The sequence below is a fragment of the Myotis lucifugus genome, unplaced genomic scaffold (genome assembly GCF_000147115.1).
Source record: "Myotis lucifugus unplaced genomic scaffold, Myoluc2.0 scaffold_28, whole genome shotgun sequence".
NCBI classification, from domain to species: Eukaryota; Metazoa; Chordata; class Mammalia; order Chiroptera; family Vespertilionidae; genus Myotis; species Myotis lucifugus.
In genome coordinates, this window is record NW_005871076.1 from 9693783 (window position 1) to 9707974 (window position 14192).

Sequence of the window (14192 nt, forward strand, 5' to 3'; positions counted from 1 at the left end):
CCCCGCATCTGTCAGCTGGGTGTGCTGTCAGGTGCGGGTCTTGCAGGGGTGTGGGGGGACCTCGCGTGACTCTGGGTCACTGTGGCATCGGGCTGGCCTGGGCGAAGGGAGAGGCTGTGGTGCTGAGCCCAGGGCAGCTCCAAATCACAGCTCCTGGGGCCTCCCAGGAGCCCCCAGGTTTATTTCCAATGCTGTGGAGTCGCAGAACTTTATGCGTCTGGAGGTGCCTGTGGGGACCTGCCTCCTATTGCACTGGTTAGGAAATGGGGCAGTTTGCTGTCTTAAATGACTAAGTCAGCGGCTCCAGAAGCTAGAGCCCCAATTCAATCCCTTTCCACACAGCCTCCCGTGGGCTCAGGGGTGAGACCCACTCCACGCATCTTTGACCCGTCTTGGCCTGTGCCGAGTCCTCCACCAGGAATGTTTCTTGTCTCTTCCTTCTATCCAGCTCCCTTTGGGCAAGCAACTGTTTATTCTTCAGGTCCCATTGCCTGGAAGCTCTGAGGGCAGGCCCTGGTGACATGCACAGTGTACAACCCAGAGCACTGGCTGAACCAGGTGTGTGATCAAATGGATTCATTGTTGAATGAATTAATGGTGTTACTCCCCGCCAATCAGCCCGGGCCTCCATGACTCCCATTCCCTCATGTCTGGGTTCCTGCTGGACTGTGAGCTGCCCCGGGAGGGACAGTGACACTTCCCACACTTTCCAGAGCTTGGAGCGGAGTCGGTGCTCAGAAAATATGAATGAAACACACACTTGAGCACAATTCTTCCCTGGTGTAGGGACATTGCTAAGCTCCCTCCCAAACCTCCCCACTGTCCCAGGCAGGTGGCTCATGGGGGCGGGAAGAATCCAACGGTCCTGCCTGTGATGTAGGACTTCCCCTCTTACCAGAGGTGTGGCTTTGGGTATACCCCTCATCCGCTCTGAATCCTAGGGGACGACGACAGTGAGGGGCAAAAGAAACTCAGCTCTTAAGCACAGCCGCTGGCCCATGGAGCCGTCACTGTGACCATCACCATGATGACTCCTGAGGGGGTGGCAGCAGGTCCCTTGGGACACCCAGGGAGCACTGCTGTTTCACTGGGCCACTGTCGAGTCTGCGCACAGGACTCTCAGGCCCCTGCCCCACTCAATGCAACGAAGCCTCACACCGACCAGCACAGAAAACATTGCTTTATTAACTGCGTTTGCCAACACATGAGGAGTGCAAAGGGCTCCTTGAGACACAGGCCCTGGGGGTGGCCAGGTCTGGAAGCCCAGGAGTGAGCAGGACAGGATGGGACTGAAAGCTACGTAGCAGCGGCAACACATGTCATGCAGGGCACGGTGGGCGCTGGCCACACCAGGGCGGCCATACATTCTATTGCTCATCAAGGGTAGCGAACACGGACAATGTACAAAAAGGAGAAATAGGTCTTTGCGTTAATGAAAAATACATTTTTTCTCTACAAAGGAATCTTTTCTAATACAAGAAAATAAATATTGCAACATAAGCCAAAAATAATTTAAAATTGCTCTTTTCAATATATTTTCAATATTTCTCTTGTATATTAACAAATGGCACATCACTTTCTTTGAAACAAAGACAGAAGGTGTCTCCTCCTGTGACATTCATATCATCCCCCACCCCGAGCCGACGTGGAGCACAGAGTGTTGTGCATCTGAGGGACAAGGTGGCAGGAAGTGCCCTAAAGAACAACCAAAAGTCCCAGACTCCAGCCCTGGCTCTTTGGCCAATGTGGCCAGCTGGGCCAGGGGCATGGGAAGTGGCCTCCCCAAGGACCTTGCCACAGGCATCCAGACCATTCTGCAGAGCTTTGGACATGGGCAGAGGTTGGCCACATCCGGCAGTGAGCAAGGGAAGGCCAAGTCCAGCTGTTGCCCATGTCTGTTAGAGCTGGGCAGCTGATTCTCTAGGAACTGCCCTAGCACGTCCCATGGTGTGCCCATCCACCCCCAGGGACACGCATGCACGTGGGCACAGCCACAGTCCAGCCCCCATGTGGAAACCTGGGTGGCCTCTCACGCACTGTCACCAAGTCAGTGCTCATTTAATAAAATAAACCCTTCTACCTTTCTCCTCATTTGCTGTAAAATACATTTATGATCCATAAAAATACTTCCCTTGCACATTATCCTTTCTCACTGTGATGAGGGGGGAGGGGACGGTGGGCAGCTGGGCCTGGGAAATGAGGATGACGGCCAGGATGAGTGACAGCAGCTTCTCCCTCCCTGAGGGCCAGTGAGTGTGGGCAGTGTGGGCGGGGGCAAGATCTGCCCCAGCCTCCGGCCTGGAAAGGCCTCTTCCCGTCTGCCTTCTCCTCACCTTAACCTCAGGGGTGGCAAGACCTTCAACACGATGGACAGAGGCTGGACAAAGAGTGAAGGGGCCGTGACTAATGGAGGGAAGAAGTGGACCCGGCATCCTCGTCCTCCTTGCAGCAGGTGGACATCCTGAAGGTGGGCAGCTGCCTGGTGAGGGGAGGTTAGGGCCTGGCCTGGCCTGGGAGGGGCCCCCACCAGCCTAACCAGACACCATGCCCCAGCGATAATCTGCCCAAACAAAGCAAGAGGCAGGAGAGAAGAGGGCCAGAACCCAGAGCCAACCTGAGCAGAGGCCCCTGAAGAGTGCCAGCTGCCCCGTACTCCCTCCCAGGTTCTCTCCTGCCTCCAGGGGGCCCAGACCCTGCCTTGGGATGGATGAAGGGGTCAGGGGGCAAGTGCTGAGTTTCCTGGACCGAAGCCATTCCTGGCACCCTAGTCCCCTCACCCCAGGGAAAGTTTGGTTGTTCTTTAAGCTCATCCCTTTGCTTCCTGCGAGGTCAGACTGAGCAATCCAGCACAGACAAGGCTGTGACGTGAAGCACGGGGGAGGAAGGAGGTCTGTTCAAAGGCAGTAAACAGAGAACGGGGTTGGGACGCTGCTGCTGACACTGCACTGGCCACTGCTACCCAGGTGGCAGGCAGACTAAACTACGCGGTAGCTCATGCCATCCCAACGCCCGGAGTCCTTGAAGCCTGCTGAGTCCATTCCAACCGGACACATTCGTCCGATCCCCTGAACTGAGTCATCACCTTTGTTTCCTGTTTTGCTAAAATTCACATAAAGCTGAGTGTCAATGACAACGCCACTGTCGTACCTCGGTAGTTGTGGAGTCGGGGGCGAGTGGTCAAGCTGCTCCCCATCCCCGAATTGCGCTGTGTGTTCATTCGCACGGGGGAACCTCACGGTCAGGACTTGGGCCGTGCCGGTTTCCCGCGTGTTCCTCCCCACTGTGAGGCCGTTTCTGAAAGCTCACGGTGGGCCCAGTCCAGGATTTGAAATCCAACACCTGGTTCCGGTTTCCACAGTCGGGCGGCGGAACAGCATCCTCTTCCAAGAGCTCGGGCTGGTCTCCTTGGGTGTGTGCAAGGAACATGTTCCTGTAAGCTGTTGCTAAAGAACTCCTTTAAAAAAAGTCCAAGTGACAAGGTGCTGGGTCCAGGCTGTGCTGTATTATGGTCAAAATATTCTTTGGCATCCACAGAATGACTCGACTGTCACTGGACTTTTGCAAGGTTCTTGTTGGAGAAGTTCTGGCTTTACCAGTGGCGGAAGTGACCCAGGAGTAATTCACAAATGAAAAAAACACACGTTTTCACTGAATTCCTTTTTTGTTTGTTCCCTGAGCTATCACCCTGGGGCCACTCCACTAAAACTCTTCAGAGCAACTACCTGGACCTGGAGGGGAGGGGAGGGGGGAGAGGAGGGTGGGTGGTGGGGAGGGAGGGCACAGTTGGGAAAGGGGGTTAAGGCTCACAGGGAGAGGAACCAGGAACCTCCAGCAAGACTGAAAACAGCCCCAGCAGCCAAGGCGGCCGCCTGGGCCCCGGGATCCCACTGCTAGTTGGAAGGAGTTTCCAGAAGGAAACCGAGGAAGCAGCTCATCTCTTAGCAGGACTGGGAAACCTGAAAAGGCGAACGGCCTGGTCAGCTGTCTGGGAGTGACCAGACTTTGGCCGAGACTGGCTCCTACGGAAGGAAGGAAGTTGGAGCCCGGAGCGATTCTCCGCGGGCAAGTCTGAGCCCACGCCCCCGTCTGGGCACTGGCCCTCCCTGGCAGCCCTCCACTGGCACTGGTGGCTGGCTGCCTGGGAGTCCCCTGAGTAAGTGGCACAGCTCAGGAAGGATTCTGGAAACCCCTTCCCGGGGCTGCAGGGCTGGGCGCTGGCAGGGGCCGAGCAGCGAGGGAGTGGAGGGTCGCGGGGTGGGTGGGCAGGCCTTCGATGTGGGTTGACAGGAGCGGTGGTGGTTCCCCTGGAACCAGCAGGGCCCTCTGCGCCCCCTCAGTGCTTTCTCATGTAAGCTCGTTGTGCTTGTGACAGTGAGTAGACTCTGGCTGGGTATCACTTATTATAGACTTCCTTGGGGATCAGTGGAGTGCAGCAGGACCCCCCAAATGGACTCCAGTGGAATTTGAGGGCAAGGTGGGCAGGCCCTGGGCCGGCCCATCTGCCATGAAATAATGCCCAAACGACATTCTGTGTCACCCAGTGGCAGCGGGCTGGCGTCCTGAGCTCTCCTTCACCTTGTCTGCATCTAGCCAGGAGCCCAGCGACGCCGGGCGGGGCTGCCGCCGCCACATGGGTGCTGCACAGGACTTGGCCCGGTCCTGCAGCCAGAGCTGTGGGAGGAATCCTAATGTCCTAGGCCAGCACAGAGGAAAGACAACAGTGTAGAATTCGAAACTCTCTCTGTATTAAAAATAAAACCACAACAGAGTGGCAGCCTTGAGAGTCTGGGACACTCAGCAGATTGGAAATGGCAGTTGTGACTGGGCTGAGGCCTCGTGGGGGACTGGGGCAGGGCCTGAGACGGGGTAGGGGTGACTTAGGAGGCCAAAACCCCCATGCGGACCACCTCCTCAGCCCCTGCTTCCCGGGGACCCCGCTGTACCCCGCTGTCCTTAGCCTCCACATCTGAGTCGCTCATCTCCCTATCAGAGAAGAAGCCATCAGTCTCAGGGTCAAAGTGTAAGCTGACCTTTGGCCTCTCGGCCACAGCAGAAGGAGGTCCTGTCCCAGCATCAGGCCTGGCACCCGATGACCTCCGGGTTCCCTTGCTCTCGCGGGACTGGCGCAGCCGGCCTGAGGGCTTGGGGCTTGCCATTGGGCCAGGCACTTGGACATTCGAGTCGGCGGCCATGGGGGCTGCCTCGTCGGGGGTGTCAGGGGCCAGCGGTGGGGGGCTCTTGGGAGCTGTGGGGATGGGACAGTCCCCAGCTGTAGGACTGGACGGCAGGTGCGAAGGTGTTCGCCGTGGTGGTTTCCTGGCAGGTGGTCCTTGACCTGGACCCCCCTTGCCGCCGCCTGCATCCTGGCCCCAGGGCTTCTTGGGGGGTTTGTCCGGAGTCGTCCGTGAACCAGGCCCATCCTGTGGTGGCTTCTTCTTGGCAGGCAGGCGGGTGGCGCGGCCACGGGCCTTCCTGGCAGGGTCGCCGGGTCGCAGTGAGGGGTCCCGCATGAAGCTTAGCAGCGTCTCCTCGTCTTGCAGCAGCTCCTCCGACAGCAGCCCGGGCGCAGGGTCCTCGCGGTGCCCATTATTCAGTGACCATTCGCTCATGGCCATGTTCTCCGCTGTAATCTGCACCGATTGCGCCAGCCAGCTGTTGAAGAAGGTGCCGTCGATGGGGAACGAGGTGGACAGGCCTGGCGAGGGGAGAGAGGAGGAAGGTGAGATGCCAGCAGGTGTCAGTCCCACCCTCTCTGGAATCCCTTTCTGACCCTCCCCAGCAGGCTTTGCAGGCTCCCTGTTCAAAAATTATCATTGAGAATTTCAAGGTGGCCACAGGAGAACATTAAAACAAGCAAGGGCCTTTGACCCTGCACGGCCATGAGGTGCCGGGAGCGGAGGAATGGAGGAAAATGCCCTCAGGCCACCAGGGGGCGCTGGATTTCTATGCACATTGCCTCCCAGAGCTTCCAAAACAAGGAAGTTGGGTAAGGGTGTCAGGCATGAATAAGGTGGCAATGTATCAGGGTGTAAGGCCCCTCTTGGATGTCAGTGCCTGCTCTAGCTATAGGCCACCTCCCCTCCCCCTTCCTCAGGTCTCGGGACAGCTAGTGAGACTAGCCTCCCATTAGACACCCAACTTGTCCCCTTCCTGAGACGGAGGGTGATAAGAGACGACCTGGGGCTTCTGTGCTAGAAGTGAGGCCTAGAAGGGGACTCTACTGCCATCCCTGAGACATGCTCTGGGGGAAGCATGTGACGTCCTGGGAGACAAAGCCCACTGCTGAGGTCCCCCCAAGGGCTGCTTGGCTTACGGGGTAGCAGTAAGGAGGTCTGTGACAGCGAAGATGGGTTGGGCCAGTGCCTTTGGCCACTCCTTTGGGTCTCTCTGTAATGAAGGCTCACTGATACTGAAGAGAGGGCCCATTGAAAAGGTTCTGGCGGAGTGGGACAAGGATGGAGAACCCTGGGGCCCACACCTCCCAGCGCGGGGGTGGCTCCTAGAAGGGCCCGATGGCCTAGGTCCCGTCAGGGCCCCCAGGACCCTGGCCAGTGGAATGAGCTGTCAGTTGCTGAGCTCCCGGACACAGCCTCCCGGTCTACAAAAGGGGAATTTCTCGGATGGCACCCGGGCTCCGAAACCCTAGTCTCTTTTATGGCCAGGAGGTGGAGTGCCTGGGCAAAGGGCCTCCCGCTCTGTGCAGGTGGGTGCCGATGGTCCCAGCCGGCCTCATATGGGGGCTGCAGGTGGAGGGACGGTGTGAGCCTTGCCGGTCTGCCAGGCCAGCATGGCCACTTACCCAGCTGCCCCAGGACTGAGTCGGGCCCTGCCTTCATTTTCTCTTTCTTCTCAGGGCTGCCCTTTGGGCCCTCACGGCTTTTCCTTTTCGAGTCGCTCTTCTTGCCCTTTGGTCTCCTCCCAGACCGCTCTGCACCAGGGAAAGAGAGAGCAGGTGGTTATCCCAGACTGCCTCGGCCAGAACCAAGATCGCTGCATGCCACCCAGGAGTCCCTCCTCACCGGGTGCCTCACCATCCCGGTCGCCTTGCCCTGCTCAGAGCCTTGGGGGCTTGGGTAACTGCGGCTCCTGTGAGTCCAGGGGCAGGCGGTGTGGGAGAGTGTGGTAACTGCCCACTGCTGCTCTGGCAGGGTTTGGGGAGGGCACAGGGCCTTGAAGTGGGTGGAGGGCCACCTTGCAGGATCTGGGCTGCAGCCTGATCTGCATGGCCTACAGGTCCTGGGAGAGTCCTGGTGGGTGGAAGGCTGGCTGGAGGTGAGTGGACAGGGCAGGGTCTTGAATGCTAGGCCAAGGAGCTGGACATGAAGGTGGACAGAACACTATCTGAGGAGTCAAGAGGTTTTGGTTAGTCCCTTGAGCTGGTCTCCTGCCTTGGTCTCCTGGTCTGCTTTTGAGGTCAGACAGGAGATGGGAGACCTGGCTGCACACCTGACCTTCATGCCCCTTCAGCCCATGACCATATAGGTCTAGGGAGCCACAGAGAACACCCAAGCAGGGAGGGGCCTCTGGAGGGGGAGGCCCAGCTGCCAGGAATGTTCTCCCAGCTTCTCAGCTGCAGGCTGGAGGGCTTCCTGAATAAGGATTTAAGAAAGTGTTGGGGGGTGTGGTCCCAGCTCTGTAATCTTCCCAGCTCGGCTGCTGATCCCCTGTGCACCTCCTGCTGGGCCTCAGTCTCCACATCTATAACATGGGACCAGTGCCCATATACTGTGAGGGCAGGCTTCTGAGGCCCCCACTGTCCTCAGCTAGTCTGAGCTCCTTCTGAGGGTCACAGGACCTTGCCTGGTCAACCTTGGCAACCCCTCAGCCTCACTTTGGACATCTTCCTCCTGCTCTAATCGCACCGATACCAGCAGCTTCCTTCCAGTTTCTCTAACAAGATAAGCTCTGGTCTCTGGGTCTCCAAAAATGCTCTTTCCTTGTCCTGGCCTTCACCTGGTTCAGCTCCAGCCTCAATAAATACCACTGCCACCGGGAAGCCTTCTCAAGCCCTCTGGCCAGACAGGCCTTGGCAATATGCCTGTAGCCCACGTCCCACGCCAGGGGTCAAGCGCACAACACGCAGGGCGTCAGCTTCGGGCAGAGGCAAACCGGTCTTCTGCCCTGAACAAGGGCTGTCTGTTGTAGCCACTCAGACCTGGGAGCTGGAAATGTTGCGACTCTTGAACATGCTTCGGGAATCCCGTGCCTCGGGCACTGCAGGCCGTGCCACTCTGCTGCCTCGGCTGTGTCGCTCCTGCGGCTGGATGTGCTCACAGTGCGGTCCCAGGAAGCCCGGGGCTGCTGCAGAACCACTGCCGCCGAGAAGCCGCCCTCACAGCTCTGTCCCTGCACCAGCACCGCTGCCGTCCCCTGGCCACCACTTCCCTTTGTCTTTCCAGGTGGTGAGCTCCACAAGGGCGGGACCTTGTCCGTTCAGCCCGCAGCAGTGTGCCCGCAATGCCCAGCACAGGGCCTGGCCTCCGTCCACGCTCAGTTAGTGCTCACAGAACCAATCACGGATGAGAGGGAGCCGGGGACCACTCCGGGCGCCAGGGAGCTGCCAGAGCCTTGAGGGTGCACTGCGAGCTCTGAGCTCTGCATGGCTGTGACCCACCGTCTTTACTTGGCACTCCTGGTTTTTTGGGCCAGAGTGGGTGGCGATCCCAAAGTGCAGATGAGGCAGCTTGGCTCTCAGGCAGGGGTGGCCAGCCCTCAGGCATCGGCTCCGGGGGTGGCCTGGCAGCTCTCTTCTCTGTCCACTCCAGGCCCAGCCTGACCCAGAGGCTGAGCTGGCAGTGGCCGCCCCTGGCTCGAAATCCCTCTCCATCCAGCTATTCCTGCTGCAGGAAATCCAACACGAGAGCACCCTTTGGGGGTCAAGCACTGCCCTCCTTAACATGTGAAGACTCCAGGAAGAGCCCCGTGTCTGGCAATATCCACACAACTAACAGATAAAAGCAAAGCCAGAGCTTCTTTGGCCTTTGATTTCCAAATCTATTAAATGCATGTGATGCAGGAGAGTAAGAAATAAGAGGGAATAGCTTCTGGCACAGGGCCTGAACCCTCTGAGGCCAGGGAAAGAGCACACAGGACCTCTTCCATCACTGGGCAGCCGCTTTCTTCAGGTTCAACACGCAGGCACGTGGGTCAGAGAATCTCGCCGGCTTCTGGCCCTTCCTGCCCCAGTGCCAGCACACAGCCACTAGGACCTCTGGTCCCCACCTGTTCACATGCAATTTACTACTGAACCACTGTGGCCCTGGCACTACCTGGTGTCCCTAGTGGATAAGAACGCTCTCAGAGGGCAGGCCTGATGCCCACACTCCAACCTCTGGCTCCCTGCCTAACAATACATACCTGGGACCCTGGGGAGGTCCCCTTCTCGGCCCAGTTACTGAATGACGGAGGGTAGGGGTGGGGGCCAGTGGCCCCGGGCCCCATGCACATGCCCCAAACCAGGCTCCATACACACACCCTTCTTGGGCCCCAACCCCTTGAGTGTGTGCACACGGAGGTGGCTGGTGTTGGGCAGGGAAGGCGCCTACCTCGACACAGATCCTGTTCAATAAGTTTCATCTGCAGGTGGAATATCTGCTCCTGGAGTTTGCAGATGGCGTGTTTCGTTCTCTCCCGCCTTGTCACCATGTAGCACAGATTTCTAACCTGAGGAAACACAAGAGACATTTCCCACCTTACTCAAGGGCGACCCTCCCTGACCTTCCGGCTCTGGGGGCCACCACTGCCTCACCTGCCCGGGACATCTGGGAATCAATTCCCGGACCCCGAGTGTCCTTAGCCCTGAGCCACAATTCCCTGATACAAAACATGGGCCGAGCACAGCCTTGACCCTGTGGCCCTGGCTGAGCCAGCGACAGAGAGCATCTGGGTAGCTCAGGCTGGTGACTCCGCCTTCCTGGCTGAGTCAGCGACACTGCTGCCCGAGGCCCTTCTAACACAGCTCTCGCCCCTATATTCACAGTGCACCGAGGCTCATTGGGCCTCGAGAGGGCACCAAGTCCATCCCTCTGCCTCCTGTCCAAGGCCTCTTTCCCACCAAAGAAACTCTTCAGCCATAGAAAAGCCACCTCCTATCCCGAGACACGAAAGGCCATGGTGCATGGAGTGAGAGAACCCAGCACAACAGCTTCGAGCGGACAGGCAGTCTCCAACCCACCCGGGTCTACTTGCTGCTCTGGGACCTGAGCCAGGCCCACGCCTGCACTGGCCAAGGCCCCCACGTCCACATGCATGTGCTCAGCCAGAGACAGAACTCCTCACAGGGCGGGGCGGGGCCCCGGCCTCAGGGGGCCAGCGAGGAAGAGCCTCTTGCACTGGCCTGGAAGCACCTGAAGGAGGGGCCATTTTTGCTCTCTGTTCACGTGACGACTTGCTCCAGTGTGCCCATCCTCACCGGCTGCTCCCTGGGGCCAAGACCAGGCCCCCTCCCCGAAACACTTTCCTTGTTCTGGTGTCATCTTCAGTTTAGGTCAGAACTTCCAGTGGCAGGGACTGGCCAGGGGCTGCTGAGCTGAAATTCTGGGTCCCACCAGGGTCTTTCCAGCTAAAACTAGTACTCTGCCTCCAGTTGGGTTCCATCTTCCAGGTCAGGCTGCATGTCCTTAAGCTGCCTGGGATGATCTGTGGGTTTTAGAGCCCCCGGCCTGTTGTCAGGGGCACCATTCTCCTGGCCTTGGGTGGCCGCGATCAGTCCTCGCTGTACGCACGAGCATCCTCATCTCCCTCCTGGGCCTAGTTGTGAAGGAGGTCCCAGCACGCCTGCTTCCGTCCTGGCCTTGCAGGAAGACTCTCAGTGGCACTCGCACTGGTGAGTGCACCCAGGATAGACAGGGAGCACCAGGCCATCCTAGTGGCCAGCACCTCCCAAGAGGGCTGCAGGGGCCCAGCCTGACCTCCTCAGGACCTCCCGCCAACCCACCTCCTCCCACACGGCCCTAGCACAGGCTGTGGCTCTGGAAACTCCCGTGGTGTTGGGTCCTGGGCTCAGCAGTGAGCAATGCCATCTGGGTCCCTTTCTTCTCAGGATGTGTAGCCCAGTTGGGCAGACAGATGCTGACCAAGTACTGACAGGACCAGGCGGCCCTGAACCAGACTTGGAGGGGATGAGGAAGGCTTCCTGGAGAAAGGGGCAGCTAGGCAGGGAGGGGTTTGGTCACAGAGAGGGAGACAGGCTGGGGACAGGAATCCGGAGAAAGGCCAGGCAGGGGAGAGGCAGAGCGAGGCCTTGTGGCTAGAGAGTGAGGCTTTGAGGCCTCGCTGAGCCAGGCAGAGCTGTGCAGAGATTTTGATGCTGGTGTGTAAGAGCTGGGGTCCTTAATGACCCAGCTCCTCCTCATCTGCCCCATCGCTGATCCGTCAGCACGCCCATCAGTCCTTCCCGGGGACGCGACCCCTTGCCTCAGCCCCCTCGCCGCTTAGTCACCCCCATCATCTTCAGCTGGACCCCTCTGCCATCCCAGAGCAATCTTCTGAAAGTGCAAATCCTCCGACGGCGTCTGTGTGGAACCTCAGATGTAATTAGTTAAGATGAGGTCATACTGGAGATGAGCGAGCCCTCACGCCACTAAGTCCTTGTGAAAGGCCATGTGATGGCACGCACGCACAGGGAGAATGCCACCGGACAGGCAGAGGCTGGAGTCAGGGTCTCCACGTCAAGGCAGCCCAGCAGCTAGGAGAGAGGCCCGGAACAGATCCCCTCGGAGCCGGTGGAGGACTCAGCTTGGCGACTTCTGGCCTCTAGTTGGTAGTACTTTGTTACAGTCGCCCCGGGAAACAAATATAGCTTCCTTCCTGTCACAGTGAAAAACACAGCCCAGAGCCTGTTCAGTCTGATCCAGTCACCTCAGGGCCCGGTCCCAACCGGCCTCCAGGACTGCCCCACCTCCAGGCGCTTCTGTCTGTGTCCAGCCCACTTCCGCCTTGGAGCCTTGGTGTACACTCGACTCTCCCCCCAAGGCTGGACTCACATCACCTCCAGAGGCCTTCCCTGTCTGGCATATGCGCAGTCCAACATTACCTCCTTGTATCCCAGTCTGTTTTCTTCCTGGCGGTCACAGGACCTAATGTGCGTGGGGTCAGTGGGGATGAAAAGAAGGGGATGGATTCATGGCTACTTTGGAGGCCTTAAAACAAACCAGTCAATATATCTAACTTAAAAACGGATCAGTCAAGGTCCAGCTTTTTGAAATTTTCGAAAACATTCAGAGTTATAGATTTCTCCCCAAAGTATACTTAAATACTTCCTATTTAAAGTCTGCCGGTAGTGTTCTGTTTCTTCTCTTTCACTTGAAACTCTAAGCAGCGGTTCTCAACCTGTGGGTCGCGACCCCTTTGGGGGTCGAATGACCCTTCACAGGGGTCGCCTAAGACCATCGGAAAACACATATATAATTACATATTGTTTTTGTGATTAATCACTATGCTTTAATTATGTTCAATTTGTAACGATGAAAATACATCCTGCATATCAGATATTTACATTACGATTCATAACAGTAGCAACATTACAGTTATGAAGTAGCAACGAAAATAATTTTATGGTTGGGGGTCACCACAACATGAGGAACTGTATTAAAGGGTCGCGGCATTAGGAAGGCTGAGAACCACTGCTCTAGAGGAAGGATTCCTAAGGCAAGTCCAAAGAATAACTGGCATCAAGACCCCTAGGGCAGCTGATTAAAAACACAGACGCCCAGGCCTGGGGGCCTGACATACTCTCTGGGGGTGGGGTCCTCAAATCTGCACCTCACGTGCTACTGTGAAGTCAGAAGGACGGCCCTCGCAGGGGCCCACAGTCAGCTGCACAGGCTATTGCGTAGCTGGTTCATTGTAGGACAGGAAGAGAACAGAACTTCTACTGGCATATTTTTTTATCCTATTAGAAATTCTGAGTATGTTTGTTTTATAATAAACAGTGGTAGATATGAAAAGATATTAAAAATACAGGATATTACAGATAAATGCTCAATTTCCCCTCTGATCTGGGCACAGTACACAATCAATAATGTCTGGACTATAGAACACAGGAATGCTTCCTTCTGAGAATCCCAACCCGCCAACATTCTTTGGTTGGTACCCTGACCCTAACCCTATGCTCACTTCACCCTGGAATCATCAACTACTTCTCTAGTTTCTCCCAAGACGCTCGGTGCCACAGCCAGCTGTGACAGAATGCTGTAGAATTCCTCTCCCGGGGTGGCTTTGGGGGACAGAGTATTGAGGCCACCTCAGAAGCTCAGCCAGGCTGTCAGGCTCCTCACACTGTCCTTACTGTTTTTTTCTGATTATAAAGATAAAACACTCTTTTAAAAAAATAATCCAAGTAACAAAGTCCTCCAAAACTAGGGCAGAGATTGGTAATAAAGGCAGGTTTTACATTTTGATGAAACTGTTTTGATATCAGTAAATTTTGCAGAGAGAACCTGGATGTGGGCTGAGGAGAAAGGAAGAGCAGAGGACACACAGCCGGTTATCTGAAACCAGAATGGACCAGGGCTGGAGGAATTGACGGAGATGGAGGCAGCGGGAGGAGCAGGCTTGGACCCGTGGGCATGCTGGGCATGAGATGCTGGCGCTCAGGAGAGAGTGTGGGCTGGAGTCCTTCCGATGGGAGCACAGCTGTGGAGCTGACGCAGCACAGAGTTTAGGCCGAGTGTGGCGGATGCTCACTAGACCAAGGAGAACTCAGAGGGGGAGAGCGAACCGGGGTATTAAGGGGGGATCTGGTCAGAGCATCAACAAGAAAAGTTATTCCAGAACAAGGGCATGATTGACTGTGGCAGCCACTGCTGAGAGGGCCAGGGGACAGGATGGAGAAGTGACTACGGGACCTAGGGAGACGGAGGAGGCTGTTGGCCCTGGTGGAAGGTTCTGCAATGTGGTGGCGGCAGGAGCATGGCCGGAGTGGGAAGCAAGGAAGTAAGAGCAGTGAGGGATGATGGGAAAGGAGAGAAGGATGTGATGGAGAAACCCACAACTAGAGGGAGATGGGAAGGGAGGGTTTGCTCTCGAAATTGGGAGAAGGTAAATAGATTCAAATGCTGGTGGGATCCTGGAGACGAATTGGGTGGATGGGATGATAGACTTCTGTGTTGAAGGGTGGGGCTGGAATGGGACATTTGGGTGATGGGTGAGGGCCGGCGATGGGTGCACACAGGGATTTCTGTTTTGAATCT

At 56.9% G+C, this 14192-nt stretch overlaps 1 protein-coding gene across 8 annotated transcripts in view; it reads right to left on the minus strand.

Moving 5' to 3' along the window:
* Positions 1–1165: 1165 nt before the first annotated feature.
* Positions 1166–14192, minus strand: part of JADE2 (jade family PHD finger 2) — a 50673-nt gene continuing 37646 nt past the window's right edge. For 7 of the 8 annotated variants that reach the window (XM_006086587.3, XM_006086586.3, XM_014453905.2 and 4 more), the window contains 3 exons: positions 9546–9663; positions 6800–6928; positions 1166–5695 (listed from right to left, as the gene is read on the minus strand). In XM_006086587.3, the coding sequence (XP_006086649.1) occupies positions 4878–5695; positions 6800–6928; positions 9546–9663 (1065 nt within the window). In that variant the 3' untranslated portion in view covers positions 1166–4877. The remainder of the gene's footprint in view (positions 5696–6799; positions 6929–9545; positions 9664–14192) is intronic. The other variant, XM_023752158.1, reaches the window with a different exon arrangement.